The following is a 12,679-nucleotide window of genomic DNA, read 5'->3' on the forward strand; positions in this document are numbered from 1 at the left end:
CAGCTACCTGTCATGTTTGGACTGCTGATAATTCTTTTTTTTTTATTTTATGCTTGTTACATATTCCAGATCAGTCTCTGTTTCGCCATTTTATTTTTAAACTTTAAAGCTTCTCAGTATGGAGATAGTTCTGTACAGCGTGAAACTAAAAGTCTGACGATTCTGTTAAAGGAATGGGGAAAACAGGGGTTAAGACTCTGGGTTTGGAGCTGGAATGCTGAGAGCTGAAGTCCCAGGTGAGAGTATCTTGGAACAACGTACTGCAGTCAGATTCCTTCACTCAAATATGCACTTCAAATAGAAGTCTCTGTGGATAGGTGCCAGAATCTCAGAAGCTCAGCAGGTCTAGTCACCTCTTTGGCTTGGCTGAAATGAAACTACCATATTAATTTTGTCCAGGTAATTCAGGTTTAAATGTAAATTAAGCGCAAGGATGCTGGCTAATGTACGCCAAATCAGGTTTTGTTATTTAGCTAGAAGGTGCTCTAACAAACTAGTACACATAAGCACCATGTTACTAACTGGAGATTATGAACCCTGTATTCAAAACACTTAGGAGCTTAAGTCCCTAATACCTCCCATGGAGATTTAAGCGCCTAAGTGTTATAAATATATGGCCCATGTGTTCATGTTTGTCTATCGCACTGCACTGTGGCAGGACCCGGGTCTGTCAACTGTACCAAGTCAACAACATTTAACCGTTCAAAGCATTAAACAGACCCAGCCTCAGGCAGCATACACAGACCCGACCCTCGCTAGCAGCACGCAATCTCCAGGCCCCTGCTCAGGGCTGCTAACGCAAGCTTTGAAAAATAAAGACTTTATTACATTTAGTAAATAAATGTTTACTTTATTAGTTGGTTTACGGTGCGACTTGTCTTCCCTTCTGTTGCTCCCTGAACCTGCATTGAGTACACATTTATCAAAAAATGGAAATAAAACACAGCATTAGGAGATACAGTATATGTTTGGAATGACAGGAATTTATGTTCAGTTTTAAGTTGGTTTTACTACAAATATTCCTAACCGTGTGAAGCACTGTATTAAACCAGCAGTCAGCCACATAGAGGAGTGCTCACGGCCATTTTAAAACAGTCCTGGAATATACCGGTTCACAAGGACTGAAAATACTTCTGGGCAAAAAGGGGAGCTTTCAGAAAACCTCTTCGGGACAATATGAGATGAGCCTGGATCTGCTTGGCATAAACAGGTTTCTTGTTAAAATCCGGCTCAGAAGAGAGGCGCAGAAAATGAAACACCGAAATCATTTTCTAAAAAATGTTTTTTTCATGACATACCGCATTTGAGAGGTCAGGGATGCTTAAGCACAAGCTCCTATCCTTTGTTCGTGCTCTGTAATGGGGCTGACAACCACAAGCTTTTCCCAAGAGCTCAATCACCACAACACCAAAAGAGTGAGACGTACAGGAAGCCAAAGTGATGGACTGCGTCGAAGAGGCTGCATGGTCAGTGTGACACTAGACTGAGGCAAAGACAACCTTAAGTTTCACCAGCCCTGCTGTAGGTTTTGTAGGAGCAGAATACCCAAGATAAGCACGAAAACACAGGCTTCGAGCTGATCGACTCCACTGAGCAACCAGCCGGATCAGAGCGGTTCGGCTCAGCAGTTGAGGGCCACTGCCTTTGCAGGTATCGTGATAACCCAAGGGGTAAAACACACGACTCTTCCCACAGTCCAGTCTCCGGGGCTGCAGTCCTGCTCTGACAGCGCCCCCTGCAGGCTGGGAGGACAGGGCCACGCATGCTGCCTTACCTTGATGTGCATCTTGGCTCTCTTGAGGAGGCTCAGTGTGGTGTGTCGAGTGCTGTCGGGCCCCAGGGGCACCAGCTGCTTCAGCTGCTCCAGGTAGAGCCGCAGTTTGGCACGTCTGGAAGAGACGGAAAGGCAGGCGTTGGGCACAGCTCTCGGACGCCACACACACAGCTACGCTCTCAAGAGAAACCCCAAGAAGTTCTCCATTTTTCCAGTCAGAGGTCCCAAAGGGTGACCTGTACTGGGCCAAGGAATTCCTGGCATGATCTGGGAGCTGAAGTAAATAACATCCCCTCCCCTCATTGATGAATCAATCAGAGTTTTGATTGGGACTCGTTACTGTGTCGGTCTAAGCTCCTTATTGACGTGAAGGTGGGGGGATTTCAAGAGAGAGGGAAAATAAAAAGCAAGATACGGCGAGATCTTTTCAAAAACCGAGAAATGCGCACCGCAAAAAAAGTTCAGGAGTTTGGCTTTAATTTTAAGCGGTAACAAAATCGGCAAGGCACCTGGTTACAGTGAGACCCCAGATAAACCCCAAGTCGATGACTGGGATTCCCAGAGATACAGAGATCCCTGGTGCAGACAGATCTGAATGCATCCAGAGGGTTTTCGCATTTGTGGAAACGTGTTAATGAGTGCTGTGTGTCCAGCACACTAAAGGGACAATTTCAACATGTCAATCATCCACGTTAATGCAATCTAAGAAATTCCTCGGGACTGCCTTCGAAGGGTTTTCCAACAACAGTCCCCAGTAAAGGCCCTTGCAGAGGCGAGCTCTGTCATGGGCTAATGCGCACCGAGGACTCGACCACTCTTGGCTTGTGTAATCACCGTGATGAGAAACATTTCATTTCCAGTTAGAACCACTTCTTGGGAGTTACAAACTGCGATACATTTCAAAAGAAACTTTTCACCCCTCTGAAGTCATCACACGACGCGCAACGAAACCGCACCGAGCCAGCTGAGAAAGAGCTGGGACCACCTACAGGGGTCCACGAGGTGGAAGCACAGCTGCTACATGCAAGGACCCCTGATTGCCCATGTGGTCAACAGGAGACCGTGTCTTGCGTGTCGGAGCCTCAATCTCTCCCCCCACCCCCCGCCTGTGCACCCATCCAGCTGTGCACATCTGTACAGCGTTCCCACACTCCCCGAGCCACGGAAGAACTTCGCACCCGAGCTCTGCTCCTCCAACTCTCCTGGCATCCCGAGCTCCGCCTGCGACAGGCTCCTCCATTTCCGCGCCTTGGACTCGTCACAGACGCCCCTCTTTGTTTTTAAATATGCAGTTGAGCCACCTACAGTTTACCAACAAGTTCCGAGTATAGAGCCGGCAAATTATTCAAAAGACAAACCAAGGTGGTGCTTTTAGATCAGAATAGATGTGCTCTTGAGTATTTATTACACTTTTTAAGCCAAAGAAATACAACTTTAATCCCCAGATCCCACTTCTTTTTATTTTGATGGCAATCCTGTGGAAGTTCCACCTGCACTGGACATTCACAGGCTTGCATCTCGGGATACTGTTTCCAGAAACACGCACACACAAACCGCCACACGCTGGCGGCGTCGCAGCTCTCAGGCCGCACATCTGTGCGGAGGGCCGCGCAGCAAGCTCTGTGTTGCTGTGTTTGTTTTTTACTGGATTAACGAGCCGTATGAACAGAAATTCACGCTGTCTGACGGGGCAGAGCGCGAGCAGGGCACAATGGGCTTTGTCCTGTATTATATAACTGGAACAGAAGGGTAATGCCCATGTCAGGACAGCAACGGCGAGCCCTGCCAAATGGAAGCTCTGGGCGAATTCGGTTGACGTCAGATCGCTTGCTGCAGTGCACACATTGCGTACTAGGCTAGCTCCAGTACAGCTGTCGCTTAGCTCGACTGGACACAAGAGCAGGGCTGAAATATCAAATTCAAGAAAGGAGGAATAAAGGAGGGGTTTTAATAATCCAGAGTACATCTTTACAGTCCATATTTGTAAATTCTAGACACCCTCGTGTTATTCTCCATCGTAACCTCTTCCACCGCTGTGACTATCCTCAACTACAGCCGTCTGCTATCCTCGCCAGGGCCAAACCACCCGAGGAGCTGAGCAACTTCCCAGCGGCCTTTCTGCCCCTGAGCAACCCGCCACTGACAAGAGCCTCCAGGAACTGGACCGGCTGCAGTCTGTGTCAATGACTGATATTGACACTGAGTTACTAATATTCTTTGTTAATACTTACAGAGAAGTGTTAATAGAGAAAGGCTTACAGTACAGACGTACTGCAGCTTATGTGTTTCTTTTATATAGATGTAAGGCTGGTATTGGGTTTTAAACGGACTGCCAAGCTCAAACTAGCTCAGATAAGATCTTCTTCAAAACACAGTGCTTGTTTCTGAACCGGGCCTCTGTCTCGATCTCTTGCCAGCCACCTGAATTTATTCCTGCTCTGCTCTTCTTCCGCTGTTGTATCCAGACCACTGCATTACCAGAGAAAAGATGCGCCCATGGGGCCAAAAAAAATTGGAAAACCTTTTACAGTCACATAGCGTAAGACGGCTTTGGTTTTACCAGCTAACTGATCCGAGGATCTCATGGCTGGGTAGCCTGTTCCATACTCCCACAACCCTTAGTGTAAAGAAGTGCAAAGATGTGCCCCCTACTCGCAGTATTCTTCCCTGCATTTACCACAGGATGTGTACTATAATCAGAGTCTCCAATTATTTGCTTGCGAAGTGTAGATGAGTGGGATTACTCTGAGTGGACCATGTATATACAGTACATCTCATTTAGGAGCCTATACAGAATTATAAGAACTCATATGTGGGAATTCGCTAGTGTTCACAAAGAATACACTGCAAATCCTTGTTCTCCTTTTGCAGGGACTATTTTTCCACTTCAGAGCAAAAGCCTGGCGTAGAAGTGTTCAACTGCTGAGATCTCACAACTGAAGGACTCTCATAGCACGACTACAGCACTGCGTAGAGCTGCAGTCATTAATACACAACAACTAGCCTTTAGACATTACAAACAATAGTACTCCTTGTGGACCATCTAGCGGTTAGTAGCTAATTTATCCAATCATCTCATCCAGCTTCTTCTTAAGAACAGTCAGGAAATGAGTTTCAATAAGATGGTTGGGTAGTTTGTTCCATGCACCCACAACCCTTTGTGTAAAGAAGGGCCACCTGTTCTTAATTTGAAACGTGCTTACTTTCCACTTGTGTCCTCAGTTTTTTTGTTTGGCTGTTTATTCTGAAGATATGTACTAAAAAGTGCAGACCACAGATTCCAAGCCTACACAGAACACAAAGTTACAGTTTCAAACTTGAAATCATCATAATGTGGCCTCTCTGCCTCTCCCCTGCTCCCGCCTCCTCCTCTCTCCTGGCTTGTGTTTTCCCACGCTACATTACCTTTGCTGACTGCCCTGTCTTTCTCACACCCAAAGAAGGCTCCACAGCCGAAACGTGGTGTTTTCTTTCTTCTCTTTTCAGCGTGGAATAAACCTTTACTTGTTCCATCATCATAATGGTAATCACAAAAACAATTTGTGAATTGGAAAACATCAAGAACGCTCTCCAGCCAAAATGTTGTTTTTCTCCTTTATATTTTCCAGCTTGGAATGAACCTTTATTGTTCATTGCATCAAAATATAATGTTTCCTCATTTGATAAACCATAAACTTTTAGCTGAGCTCTAACATAAGTAATAAGTCGTATACCTCACAAGGGATGACAGTTCCCTGCAGATTACATGTTTTATATGGATTTGTTTTTATTTGCATGCATGTAATGTTGCGAACTGCGGACGCTGCACTTTGTGTCTTCCCATCTCCAAAATTTACACATCAAGATTGTCCAACAAGCCCCTGAACCCACAGAACCCGTGCCCCCCTGCTGGATAAGATGAACAAAAAAGGAAAAGAAAACAAAATATTTTCCCAGCCCACTCAGCCCTGACACACAATACGAAGTTCTCTTCAAAGACGCACAGCCACCTACAGGGACTTTAGTGACGTCCATGCAGGGCCCGAGAGGTGTTACCTCATGGACCGAGTACCTCCAGGAGGCTTTTCCGCCTTTCGGGCCTGCTGCCTGCAGGGCCAGGCCGTATTTTCTCAGGGGCCCCCAGAGGCAGGCCTGGTTGCTATAGTGACAGCAGTGCGCGCGGCTCCTACAGGAAGCCGCGTCGTTGTCGGCTCTGTAGGGCACTGGGTCCTGCCCCGCGGGCTTCTCGCCGTCTCCGAGGACCGTGAGGCGCGGGGCCCCGCCCTGCCCACTCCGGTCCAGAGCAGAACGGCCCGTAATAGTCCAGCCGTCCTCCTCCTCTGCTGAGGGGACGTGCCGTCGAACTGGACCGTATATACAGTAAGCCCTCGGTTTAACAGCTCAAGGCTTCTTGAAGGGGAATTTTGTCTGTAAAATCAGAAATACCAGACTCCTCCCCCATTACAGGACAAAGTATAGGGCAACTGGTACAGGGCTAGGCCACTTGTTTACAATGGGTGTTGTCTGCGTTGCGTAGGCTTAAGCGGATTTTTTAAAAAACTGTCTTTTTAAAAAATACACTGAACTGCTTACAATGTGCAGAAAAAGCTCTGTTAAATGCCCAAATAATAAAACTAGGTAAAAAGAAATCCTACGTAGGCTTAAAATTCAGGAATATCAATGGAACCCTGTAGGGGTAGGTCATTTACTGACGATGGGTGTTTGTATTCCGTACCCTTTAGCGAATTTTATACAGGATATTTACAACACATGAACTGAAGAGCTTGTGTATTTACGATACCAAAAGGCACAGGAACGATTTTATTGACTGTGTTGATAGGTTATAAAATCCAGAGGGCATAAACAGATATAGCATATTTAGATACAATATATACATGCTGTATATATTGTATACATATATGGTACTGTATGTATATATTATATATATCATATAAAACATATAGAGATACAATGAAGCTTGTATTGAATTGTATACACAGTATTTATTTCTCATATATTAGTCTGTTTAACTGAGTTTTGACTGTATTAGCTTCAGTGTGGCACCCGAAGCCACAACCTTTAAGTTCCTTCACGCCACCTCCGCCCACGAGACCCCACCAGGCTGCAACATGAGCCCAGCATCCAAGAAAGCCGACAATAATAAACATCTGGCACAACACCTTCTGACGCCTGGGCCTGAAACTCAGGGAAGTGTGAGAAATCACACCCTGCTGCCCAACTTCCCTGGGACCTGTCCACCTGCATTCTCTTCATACCACACAATGAGGGCATGGAGAAAACAACAGGCACCAGACTCAACAACACATTTCTTACATGTACAAAAGTCAAAAGGGACACACACTTTTTTGTCACCAGAGAATTCAGAGTTTTCCAGGCAGTCAGGTTGGGTGGCTGTCGCAGCTGAGACTCTGCCCCCAATCCAGCTCGTTCCAGCTGAACACAAAGACAGTACTCGCACAGAAGCTCCGCTGATGGAAAATCTGACTTTTGTCTTCATTAACAAGGTGCTCCTCTGAAGACTTAGAATGATTTTAAAGTATCTTAGTGTTTAGAAGCACTGGACAGATGGTAACTGGAGTGCTTCTTGATCTAAGAGCAAAGGAGAAAGTATGGAGGAAAAATAAGGAGGACTCTACTGCTGCCTGACAGTTCCTGGACTGTGCTGAGCTTGTACAGTCTAATGTGCATGTCGATTCATGGTGGGAGCTATGGTTTCTTCCCAGCTTCTCAAGACACGTGGGATAACTGGCATCTCTAGATTGTTTGTGTGTGTGTACTGACAGTGGACTGTCCCCTGTCCAGAGTGCAGTGTGTGTGTGTACTGACAGTGGACTGTCCTCTGTCCACAGTGCAGTGTGTGTGTGAACTGACAGTGGACTGAGCTCTGTCCACAGTGCAGTGTGTGTGTGTCTGTACTGATGGTGGACTGACCTCTGTCCACAGTACAGTGTGTGTGTGTACTGATGGTGGACTGACCTCTGTCCACAGTGCAGTGTGTGTGTGTGTGTGTGTTTGTACCGACAGTGGACTGACCTCTGTCCACAGTGCAGTGTGTGTGTGTGTGTGTACCGACGGTGGACTGACCTCTGTCCACAGTGCAGTGTGTGTGTGTGTGTGTGTACCGACGGTGGACTGATCTCTGTCCACAGTGCAGCGAGTGTGTGAACTGACAGTGGACTGTCCTCTGTCCACAGTGCAGTGTGTGTGTGTACTGACAGTGGACTGACCTCTGTCCACAGTGCAGTGTGTTTGTGTGTGTGTACCGACGGTGGACTGTCCTCTGTCCACAGTGCAGCGTGTGTGTGAACTGACAGTGGACTGACCTCTGTCCACAGTGCAGTGTGTGTGTGTGTGTGTGTACTGACAGTGGACTGTCCTCTGTCCACAGTGCAGCGTGTGTGTGGACTGACAGTGGACTGTCCTCTGTCCACAGTGCAGCGTGTGTGTGGACTGACAGTCGACTGTCCTTTGTCCACAGTGCAGCGTGTGTGTGGACTGACCTCTGTCCACAGTGCAGTGTGTTTCTGTCCAGTCCCGATGACAGTGTGCAGTGTTACTCTATTAAAGAATGACCCTGAAATACTGCAGGTTTCTGTGAATAGCAAGTGTGGCCCCACGAGGAGCCACATGAACAGCTGGACCCCCACCACGGGAAGCAAGGAGGAGAAAAAAAAACAGAACTCGGGTCAAAATATTTCTCTTTTCCAGAAAAATAAGGAGCTATTCAGAGAGAGTCAGGAGTGCTGTGTACTCAGCTGCAGCAGCCAGCCTCTCAAAGGGCCCGAGAGAAACCTGAGCTGCTGGGCGTTCCCCGCAGCGCGCCAGGACTCCCCTTCCCCCTCTCTGCTACTATCTCCACCTGCACTCCTGACACGCCAGAAACGCTGGCTCGCAACAGAGCGCCGCCGAATGTTTTCACTCCTGCCGAGGCTGAATGGAAAATACTGATGTGACAGCAGTCCTGAAACGAGAGCGAGGGAGAGAGAGCGAGCGAGCGGGCGAGCAGGAATTAAAAATAACCCAGGAAGTTTGGAAAGCAGCCTTGGCTCTTTGAACTTCAGAGACGAGACAAAGCACTTCTTAACTCCTTCACTGCGTGGTGTGAGGGAACAGGCGTTTCTGGCCCTTCCAGTGTAGCGGCCCGCGTGCCGCTGTGCACAGGGCGTCAGCGTTATCTCGCTCAACCTGACTGAACCACGGGCCGAGGTGTGACGTAAGCGTATCTGAAAGTGACCGGAGATCCCAGACACCTCAGAGCTCGGCCATTCGGGACAGTGTCTCCCCGCAACGTGACGCACTATAGGAACACAGGAACCCTACCCCCCCGGGGAAACATCAGCCTCGCAAGGGGCTCATCACAGTTTTCCATGGGATAGGGGCAGGGGATTCGGGGCAAGGACTCCACTTCCAGAGAGCTGGTGGTTCCAGATATGACTGAACCAGCTGAGAACCAGGCAAGACCAGCTGACCAGGCAATTAACACCCACCGCAGAGGAATCTGCCATAGTATAGCTGGCACAAAACTCGCTCTTATTTCAGAGTAACTACCAATTTGCCCATTAAAATGGACCAATTTGCCAACTTCCCCCCCACCCGCTCTGCCAGTACTAGAGAACCCACAGACCCGGGCTCTCCGGAACAGCGGGTGGACGGGCCTGGGTCAGGGCCAGGAAAAGAACAGCACCAGAGCCACAGCGAATCAAAGAGAGGGAAGAGCGATCGAGAATCTGGGATCAAAGGATGGTCAGCGTTGCAACCAGACAACGTAATACTAGAGAAGTAGAACTTCAATTTAAACGATGATATGTGAAGTAGCACAGGCAGAAAGAGCCCACAAATTCCCTTCTAACAAGGAACTTAACATTGAGATCTTTTGTGCTTAGCACTTGACGAATAAATATCCAGTCAAACATCTGCATGGTTACATTTTGGTACAATGAGAAGATCAGGAAGGTTAGCTGTTCAAGAGGAGGCCGTTCAGCCCATTTGGTAATTAGCAGCTGATTGATCTGAGAATCTGTTGCAGCAGCTGATTCCTGAAAGAAGCCAGGGAATCGGAAACTTGTGCCATACTCCCGCAGCACGTATGACAACCGCATGTCATTTCAGGTCAGCTAAAGGCGGCTCTGTGGTGCCGAAGCCGCAGAATTGCCGCAGGCACGACTCTGCGACACCCGTTCCACACTCCCGCAACTCTCCGTGTAAGACTTAAATATTTAAAATGCTCCTCCACGTAAGATCAGTTTCCGCATGCCTCCTCTGCTCCGAGTTTTCACTGTTCACTGTGTTTGCTTTGTCGATGGGTTTGAGGAGCTTGATTTCAAAGTACATTTAAAAAGGTACACCCTTGCCCCACTCTTCAGAGAGAAATAATCTAGTTAATAACCTAGCCTTAAACCGATCCAGACCACTGGGCTAACAAGACAATGAATGAACGTGTAGCTGGATGACAAGAGCTCCAGGCCTATAAGGCAGCCTAGCCTGGTGTGAAGTCTTTGAAGGGCAGGGCTCAAAAGCTAGAGAAACAGGTTTGAACCTAAAGCCTGAAATCACTGTAAAGACATTCGAGTTCTTGTCCGAGATTGTGTGGTCACACTAATATCAGTGTAAACGGTATCAGAAATGAAAACTCGTGCCGCGGTTCCTTAACCACACTGATCTACGAGAAGCCCCAGAAGGCTGGCCACCACAAGAAGCCAAAACCTTCCGATTTCCTCGTAGGTTTAAAAAATGATCTCAAAAAGGGTCAAGGAAAACTGCCCCGCTCTTGGTTTTAAAGGCACGGTGACGCAGCTCTACACCGGTCGAGTTTGAAGACACTTCGCGGGCTGGCTCTCAGTGCCGTCGAGAATTTGTCAGGCGTGAAGAGGCCGTTCAAACCCCGCGCACACACGCCCTCCCACCCGGCAGGCAGGGATCAGAGCAGCCGGCCCCTGCAGGCCGACAGACAAACGGAGCTGTGGACGCTGGCGGTCTCGAAATCCCCTTTCCACGTCTTCGGCCAAACACGAACTCATGACACAAGACTGCACTTGCATTGCGGATCTCAGCCGTCTTCCTCGAAACCATCGGCACTGTCCAGACCAACACGCTCAAAGATACAGGTGCAGCTCGCCCAACAGAACCCGGCTCCGGCTGTGGGAGAAGATGGCGGGAATACAGTCCTTCCTCTCACGTTCAGCTCGATTTGTGTCTCAGTGCCAGGAAACACTTTCTGGACATTGGAAGTTATGATGACAGTCAAACACGAAAGAAGTAATTTCACACGACAGAACACATAAACCGCTGTAATTTAAATAACACCGATCACTCAAAACTGCTGAGGCCTATTATTATTCAGATTAAAAAAAAGATTTGACCAATTGATCATTGTCGATCCAGTTTATTTCCAAAAAAGTTTATTTCTAAACGTGTTTTTGCCTCGGTCTAATTCTTGTTCTCATCAAGAGATGAGATTAAACACACACGTTTGCACACACACAGGGCACACACAGGCACACACACTGACACACCCAGGACAGGACGCCAGTCCATCACAGGGCACACACAGGCACACACAGACACACACAGGACAGGACGCCAGTCCATCACAGGACACACACAGACACACACACTGACACACCCAGGACAGGACGCCAGTCCATCACAGGACACACACAGACACACACACTGACACACCCAGGACGGGACGCCAGTCCATCACAGGCCACACACAGACACACACACTGACACACCCAGGACAGGACGCCAGTCCATCACAGGCCACACACAGACACACACACTGACACACCCAGGACAGGACGCCAGTCCATCACAGGCCACACACAGACACACACACTGACACACCCAGGACAGGACGCCAGTCCATCACAGGCCACACACAGACACACACACTGACACACCCAGGACAGGACGCCAGTCCATCACAGGCCACACACAGACACACACACTGACACACCCAGGACAGGACGCCAGTCCATCACAGGACACACACAGACACACACACTGACACACCCAGGACAGGACGCCAGTCCATCACAGGGCACACACAGACACACACACTGACGCACACACTCATAGCAGGGCTAATTTTCCCAGAAGCCAACTCGCCTACCAGTATGTCTTTGTGCTACGGGAATAAACCAGATCTCCTGGAGGAGACCCACACGAACATGGGGAGAAAGTACAAACTCCAAACAGGTAGCACCCCAAGAACTGAACCCAGGGCCCCAGCGCTTCGAGGGAGGAAAGCTAAACTCTGCGCCACCCTGCCGCCCAGTTGTTTATTTCGATAAGAGTGAAATGACGCGCACTCCGTGCTGACTTCATCATCGATGTTTTGCAAAACAAAGCGATGAGTGAGAGAGAAACCAGAAACAGAGAGAGCCCCAGGTGAAACCCAGACAAGGGCATGAAACCACCAGCGTGGCTACACAGAGGCGCCGAGGGCAGGCCGCTTTCGAGAGATTAGAAATGTCAGGAGTCTGGGGGCGGATGTGCTGCTGCTCGAGGTGCAGACCCCGCAGGAGGCTGTGATGGCGCGGGGCTCTGAGTGGTGAACCTCTACAGCCGGCGAGAACATCACACCCTGCCCGCTCACCATGGCTTCTGAAGCGGCTTCTCTCACCGACTCCACAGCCAAGGGGGGAAGACGGAGGAGCGGTACAAAGCAGGGGCTTCTTAACCCAGAGATCCCCCTGAGAGACGTGTGAAGATGCTGCTCTTGCAAAGGAATTTCCCGTAATAGAATAATTGCAGCAGCTACATCACCCTGCAGCTCACGACTGGCAGCCCACTGAAGCTCAGCAGGTGCGAGTCTGGCCAGTAGCTCGGAAAGCTCAGGTTGCTGCTGGAGGAGGTGTTAGTGGGACCAGTAGGGGGCACTCACCCTGCGGTCTGTGTGGG

General features: G+C 48.8%; 1 protein-coding gene across 2 annotated transcripts in view; it reads right to left on the reverse strand.

The window, feature by feature from the left end:
• mxd4 (MAX dimerization protein 4) overlaps nucleotides 1-12,679 on the reverse strand; it is a 38,352-nt gene that overhangs the window by 10,334 nt on the left and 15,339 nt on the right. For both annotated transcript variants that reach the window (XM_006629148.3, XM_069191517.1), the window contains exon 4: nucleotides 1,775-1,889. In XM_006629148.3, coding sequence (XP_006629211.1) covers nucleotides 1,775-1,889 — 115 coding nt within the window. The remainder of the gene's footprint in view (nucleotides 1-1,774; nucleotides 1,890-12,679) is intronic.

The sequence above is a fragment of the Lepisosteus oculatus genome, chromosome 1, assembly GCF_040954835.1.
Source record: "Lepisosteus oculatus isolate fLepOcu1 chromosome 1, fLepOcu1.hap2, whole genome shotgun sequence".
NCBI classification, from domain to species: Eukaryota; Metazoa; Chordata; class Actinopteri; order Semionotiformes; family Lepisosteidae; genus Lepisosteus; species Lepisosteus oculatus.